At 46.8% G+C, this 7,277-nt stretch overlaps 1 protein-coding gene across 5 annotated transcripts in view; it reads left to right on the top strand.

The window, feature by feature from the left end:
- Positions 1-7,277, top strand: part of CUX1 (cut like homeobox 1) — a 254,604-nt gene that overhangs the window by 145,836 nt on the left and 101,491 nt on the right. For all 5 annotated transcript variants that reach the window (XM_042442697.1, XM_042442698.1, XM_042442696.1 and 2 more), the window contains exons 6-8: positions 1,949-2,072; positions 3,279-3,355; positions 4,109-4,175. In XM_042442697.1, coding sequence (XP_042298631.1) covers positions 1,949-2,072; positions 3,279-3,355; positions 4,109-4,175 — 268 coding nt within the window. The remainder of the gene's footprint in view (positions 1-1,948; positions 2,073-3,278; positions 3,356-4,108; positions 4,176-7,277) is intronic.

Raw genomic sequence — 7,277 nt, 5'->3', positions numbered from 1 at the left:
TAAAGCAGAATAGCCGGACCTCACTCTCTGGGCTCAACAGGGGCAGGAGTCCTACTGCATGCTATATACACCTTCAGGTTTGGATTGTGCTGTCAGGTAGAATCGGTTTGAAAGTCTCTTCCCTGCTTTAATTAAATCTGCTGTTTTTATCTTTAATTATCCAGCTGGCTTTCTTTTTAACTTTCCACCGTCGGCAGCTTTTTTTTTAATGTATCTCAGTCTTCTCGGCCAGCCGCGTGCATTAAAAACATATGTGTGCCTCTGTCCCGCTGGTTCCCTGCGCTGCCTTTGCAGCGGATGCTTCACCGTGCGCCATTTTCTCTCCACATTAACGCGCAACACTACCTAGGTATCCGCAGCCTCCACTGTACTTACAGTTTGTTTATCCCTAGGGCCAAGCACAGAGAGCAAAGTAATGTAGGTTAGCTATTTAAGCAAATGGGCAGACTGTTAAAGGTGCCCATTGTACATGAAAATGCCATTATCTTAAGGAGGGAAGTGCTCATCTCTCAAAAATGTTCAGGGTTGGTGTGTTTTTTTGGATGGGGTGATGGTAGACTTTGCAGCAAAGCATGCCCTGAACCAGGGGAAATAAGGAAATTTGTTTAGTCTAAGGCAGTTTTCCTTTTTGCACAAGGCCTGCGGTTGCCCTGAAAGTATCCAATTCGAGTCCTTCCAAGCAGCAGCCAAATGGCTCCGGCGTCTGCAAAACGGAGATCTGTTGGCTGTAAAGGTGTCCAGGCATTTTTAGCCCTCAGATCTGCAACAAGCCTTTTGTATGACGTTGTTCGCTGAGCCAGTGTGGCATTATGTTTTGAGGGTTGGGCTATGACTCTGGAGACCAGAGGCCATGGAAAGCCCCTGGGTGATGTTGGACAAGTCACACTCTCTCAGAGGATGGCAATGGCAAAACCCCCGTGTAAAGAAACTAGCCAAGAAAACCCTATGATAGGTTCGCTTTAGGTTCACCAAAAGTCAGAAGCAACTTGAAGGCAACAACAACAACAGCAAGTCACAGTGTTTTCTCCTAATGAAGGCCCAGTGGACAAGTGTGCCAGTTGTGACCGTTTCTGAAGATGGCAGATCTGGCTGTACTGACACATGCTTTGCTTACATCCAGTTTGGATTACTATAACATGCTTTACTTGGGGCTGCATTTGGAAAGAATTTGGAAACTGCAGCATGTCCAAAATACTTACAGGGCATTTTGGTTACAGGGAATGTATATCTCCCATAGTACAACAGCTTTACTTGTTACCAGTCCGTTTCTGGGACTTCTGCTCAGATTTCCTACCCAAATATGACTGCACCTTTTCCTCGCTGGCCCTTTGCCAGTAGCCCAGGGGTATGGCTTCCTCCTGATCCATATGCCCCCAGCAGGCCTGTAGTAGACATGTAGTAGATGCTCTGCTGGCATCTGAGAGGACTGTAGATCAGCAACAGAGATCCGCTATGTTGCATTGAGAATCTCTCAGGGTCAATCCTCCGCATCTCCACCTTAGCCTAAGAGAAGCCCATCCTAAATGGGAGACAGTGCCATACATGATGGAGCACTGGTTTACCTGGGTTGACGCAAGTCCTTTACTTTTTGTCCTTACTCGGAGTAGGACCCGACTTGGGCCTCTCGGAGAAGCCCTGTCGCACAGCCAACATTTCGCTCTGGTCCGCAGTCAGCTTAGAGAAACCTTAGCTCTCTTTCCCGGCAAAGTCCATTGATCCTTCTCAACCTTAAACATTTAAAGTTCAATTTAGCATTTAGGGAGTAAAAGGTCTCCAAAGAGACTCGTAGCCATTGATTTTGTGTCAGGGTTGAAGAGCTAAAGTTTAAGCCACGCTGCCGCCGCTGTTGCTGAGTCTACAAGGCAAGGAAAACCTGGCCGCTCTGCAGCCATATGCGTTTGTTTACCACTCCTCTTCTTTCTCTTTTGGTCCTCCTTTCTTCTCGCAGAGGTGACGATAAAAGCACTTAAGGAGAAAATTCGGGAATATGAGCAGACCCTGAAGAACCAAGCGGAGAACATCGCTCTCGAGAAGGAACAAAAGCTGCAGAATGACTTTGCCGAGAAAGAAAGGTAAGCTGGCGCATGTTGCGCTTGTGAGTTAGAACGCGATTTAGTAATACCTTGAATTGGACTCGTTGGAAGCAACGGGGCTTAAGGAGGCTGTTGTTATCCCATTGATTTCAATTGATTTTTCTAGGTAGGGCTAAATCTTCCTCCAACGTCATGCGCCATCAGTAGCTGTCGGGTGACGATTTTGTCTCTGGTTGACGATGCAGCGAGAACACCTCCCTTTCAAACTAGATTAAAACTAAACTCAAACTAAATTCAAAATTGGGCTCTGATTTTGGCACCGAAGCCACTAGGAGTGTAAGCTGAGGTCTAGGAAACCCTGACTTTGCACCACCCCACACCAGCCTCCGGCAAAGCGTGGTTGTTGTATAGCGTGGTGGCAGCATGCCAACCTTATTGTTAAGGGTGTTGTAATCATTATGATTTTTCGTAAGACCTTTTGAGCCTCCCATCGAGCCAAATTCCCAGGGCAATTTACACCAGAGGTGCAATAAACTGTTAAAATTACATAGATGGATAAGGCATAAAAATTAACAAGGTGGCAAGATCTCTGGCAGCGTAAAACCGCTCGGCCAAATTAAAGTTTGTGAGCAGCTTGGGAAAATTGTAAGATTAGTAAAACGATGGCCAGGATCCAACGGTGTACACTGGAATCGGGATGTCCTTCTCCCCCATCTCCAGTCTTCTCTGGCAGACAGGTATAAACATAGGAGTAGCCCACTTACTCAGAGCAACCTCATACCCTTCAGATGTTCTGGCTTCCTATGAATGCTGGTTCTGGATTATGGGACATTTCGTTAAAAACATCTGGATGTTGGTTTTCTGTGAGTTTTTCGGGCCATGCGCCCATGTTCTAGAAGAGAACAGCCTCAGGGAAAGGCAATGGCAAACCTCTTCTAGAACATGGCCACATAACCTGGACTATGGATGCCAGCCATGAAAGCCATCGACTTCACGTCTGGAGGTTGCTTAGCTCTGTTCTGTGGCATATCTTTCATCTAAATGGGATGAAGGCGTCCCCACCGCTTCACCCCACGGATTTGCCACAGGTTCAGTCTATGTGCCTTGCCTCCGATGGAGGATTCCTTTGGATCTGACCCAGTGCGTGTGGAGTTTGGTGCCGTTTATTTGGATTTCCCTGTTCGGCATCACAGGGAGGTGAATATTTTAGAGTTGCTTTGCATCAAATGTGTTCTCCTTTTGCAGAATGTTGCAAGAGACGCAGAATTCGACTGCCACTAAACTGGAGGAGGCTGAGCACAAAGTGCAGACGTTACAAACAGGTTGGTGATTTTTGCCCTCCTGTGATGGATAAGGAGCGTAAAAAGGAAACGCAGGGGGGCTTAGTGCCAAGCTTGCTGCCGCCCAGGCCATTCCGCCAATGCGACGAATTCTTGCCTGGCATTAGTTCACCATGTTCTCACTACCCATTCTGTGCCAGGCCTAGGGAAAGTGTGGCCTTCCCAGAGGCGGAACATTTCCGGAAGCCATTTCTTCTTTGTGGTCTCTGCGAATCGCACAAATGAATCCCCAAATAGGGAGGGATGAGTGTAATGTACTACGAGGAGACAGCTCTGAAAAGCTTGAGATAGTGAGTAAGCCCCATTCAGGAGCAGTATTGGTGACCCTCCCTATCAGCTCTAGCTGCTGAAGCCAAAGCAGAGCCACAGATGAACTTAGTGTCAGCAATCCCGGCTCTGTAAAGGGAATATAGCCTGCCTAGCTTGGCCTAATGGAACAGGACAGGATCTGGAAACTTTCGCTCTTCTGGAAAGAGATGGCACTTGGGGTTGGGGTTGTGGCTTTGTGTGTTTGCTGGAGGAAAGAATTTAGAAAAGCTTTTAAGCATTGTTTTTTCGACAGCGTTGATTTTGTTTGGTCAGGGAGAAGGCTTAATGCAAGACGACTGGGCCAGCGACAGGGAACATTTTATAGTTTGATAGTAATCGAGCAGTCGTTTTTTAACGTGTCGCTCTTCCCATGTCGGTAATGCTTTGGCGTGTTGCTTTTTTTTGTCTCCCTTTATCATCCTTCAGCCTTGGAGAAGACGCGGACAGAATTATTTGACCTGAAGACAAAGTACGACGAAGAGACGACGGCAAAGTAAGCCCTTTTTTAAATAACAACATGGTTCAGGTGTTTAAGACTCTGCTGTCATCATAATCACAGAACAAGGGCACAGAGACACTAGAAATATGGAGGGTGGGTTGATTCCTATATAACATCTGTCTGTCCGTCCGTCCATCCAGCCATCCATCTATTTCCCACCTCTCCTATACAAACATACACACACTATTATATATAATGTTCTCTATCTATCTATCTATCTATCTATGTATGTCACACATATACAGAAGGCTGGATGGCCATCGGTCAGGGTACTTTGATTGTGAGTTCCTGCATGGCAGGGGGTTGGACAGGATGGCCCTTGGGGTCTCTTCCAGTTCTATGATTACATATATATATATAGAGAGAGAGAGAGAGAGAGAGTACTTTTTAGCTTTTGCAACATTCAGAAGCGATATATATATATATATATATATATGTATATGTATATGTATATTGTGTGTGTGTGTGTGTGTGGTTTAAATTTTGGTCACCAAAATGCATTTACAAGATACATCCATGGACTGAATGTAGATAGAAAAGAGCCAAGATGGTGCACAGTCACAGGGGTGGGTGGGAGTGGTGCCAACCAGTTCTCACTCGGTTGTGAGCGAGTCTCCATAGTCAGCTTGATGCCATCCCCTACCCAGCTCACTTTGCAAACAGCGCATGCATGCATGCATTCATGCAACCATTCCAAAGGGAGCCTCCGTCGGAAGAAGAACCGACGGCTGTTTGTGCTGTTTCCATGCTTGCAGATTACACCAATAAGTTCCATTATTTTAAGGAGGGAGTACACTCTTTTCGCCGGCAAGCCTTGAGACTGTGCACAAGTGTGCGCAATCCCAAGTGAACCTCATAGGCAAAACTGGTGAAAGAGCAGATTCCTTGTCAGATCAATGGAATTTGCCTATAAGAGCTAGTCATCGAAAGGTGAGAGAAGCCTGTGCAGTTTCAAATCCTTAAAAGCTGGGTAGGTCTGTTAGCTTTAGAAATGCATTGCCGCAACAGCAACTGCACCTCGCAACAAAATATGTAGTGGATCTCGATAGCCTGCCCTACATTAATCCACCTCCCCTTACGCTTTCTGGTTTCCGTTTCCAACTGACACTCAACAGCCTCTGGTATTGAATCCTCAATCCTCAAATATGGTCGAGCTAAGCATTTTTGTTATTGTGAAGTCAAAGGCTTTCATGGCTGGCATCCATATTTTTTTTGTGGGTTTTTCGGGCTGTGTGGCCATGTTCTCTTTATTCCTGACGTTTCGCCAGCGTTTGTGGCCGGCATCTTTAGAGATGAACAAAACTTACCTTTCAAGCCCTTTTCCAGTATATTACTGCGTAGTGTATATATATTCAATTATACTGTATACTGTATTATAAGGCCAAATACTGTAGAAGACGCACTGCCCACAGTCTCAGAAGCACCATAGACTGAATGCAGATGGAAAAGAGCAAAGCTGGTACCAGCCACGAATGCTGGCGAAACATCAGGAATAAACTCTTCTAGAACATGGCCACATAGTCCGAAAATCCCACAAACAACATCTTTGCTGCTGTTGTTCCTTCTGCTCTTGATTCCTTTACCTGTTGTACTCATGCAAAATCTCCCAAGTGTTGTGATATGTCCTTGCTTCCCCGCAGCCTTGCCATTTGGGCTCCATCCCGGATGGCACCTGTGCCCACTTTTAGAAGGAGCAGTTATGATGAGTTAATGTTTAATTTTACTTTTTCACTTGGTTGCTGCCAGGCAGTTAGATGTGTTTGTACGGTTTGGCCCTTCAGGAACCATGTCTCCCTTTGGTCATCCCTGGGGCAGCGAAGGCGTTAACGGCGCTAAGAAAAATGCCTTTGCAGCATGTCAGCTGGGACACCAGAATCTGCAAACTGACAAGACACCATCCGTAAAGTTTTCCATGTGTAGGCTTGAAATAAAATGCAATTAGGCCTTTATGTGCAGAACAAGGATCCATTGATGACTACAGCTGGTCTTTGTTTTCTTCTGTCGCTGCGTGTGGGAGGTAAAAAAAGAGCTCCTCTTCATGTATATTAATGCAGGATTCCTGAGACAAATGGCGAGCACAGTTTCATGTTTTGTTGGGACACGGAGGGTCTTGCCAAAACAGTTGTGTAAGAGGATTTCAGGGTTTTCAGATTGCGGCTTAAACAAATGGACGGCGGCGCAGGAGAGGATGGCACAGAGCGCAGTATAGAAATGGCACTATCTTGGGGGAGATTATTATTATTATTATTATTATTAAACTTTATTTATATAGCGCTGTAAATTTACACAGCACTGTACATAAAATCATTTAATTAGACGGTTCCCTGCCTCCATGCTTACAATCTAAGAAGACACGACACAAAAGGAGAAGGGAATGGTTGAGGGGAAGGGGATTAGGTCCAGCATTCTTCTCTCCCTCTGAGGCCTGGACCATGGCAGATGGACAGATGGAGGGATCTGTATCTTAAGGACAGGACTGATGGCGTTTGCCCACCCTCTCTCCCCCTCAGAGGCCAGGATGGAGTTGGATGCCTTTGGGGAGGGCGCCGTTCCTTTAAGGGAGGCCTGATGGGATTGGCCTACCTTTCTCTCCCCCTGAGAGACCAAGATGGAGTTGGATACCTTTGGGGAGGGCGCAGTTCCTTTCTCTCCCCCTCAGAGTCCCAAGATGGAGTTGGATACCTTTGGGGAGGGTGCAGTTCCTTTCTCTCCCCCTCAGAGTCCCAAGATGGAGTTGGATACCTTTGGGGAGGGCGCAGTTCCTTTCTCTCCCCCTGAGAGACCAAGATGGAGTTGGATACCTTTGGGGAGGGCGCAGTTCCTTTCTCTCCCCCTCAGAGTCCCAAGATGGAGTTGGATACCTTTGGGGAGGGCGCAGTTCCTTTCTCTCCCCCTCAGAGTCCAAGATGGAGTTGGATACCTTTGGGGGAGGGCGCAGTTCCATTCTCTCCCCCTCAGAGTCCCAAGATGGAGTTGGATACCTTTGGGGAGGGCGCAGTTCCTTTCTCTCCCCCTCAGAGTCCAAGATGGAGTTGGATACCTTTGGGGAGGGCACAAGAAGAGAAGACTGGGCGGCGGATTGAGCGGAGCCAGCAT

The sequence above is a fragment of the Sceloporus undulatus genome, chromosome 11 (genome assembly GCF_019175285.1).
Source record: "Sceloporus undulatus isolate JIND9_A2432 ecotype Alabama chromosome 11, SceUnd_v1.1, whole genome shotgun sequence".
Classification (NCBI taxonomy): Eukaryota; Metazoa; Chordata; class Lepidosauria; order Squamata; family Phrynosomatidae; genus Sceloporus; species Sceloporus undulatus.
Note: the sequence above shows the minus strand (reverse complement) of the source record. Positions and strands in the feature narration are given on the sequence as shown.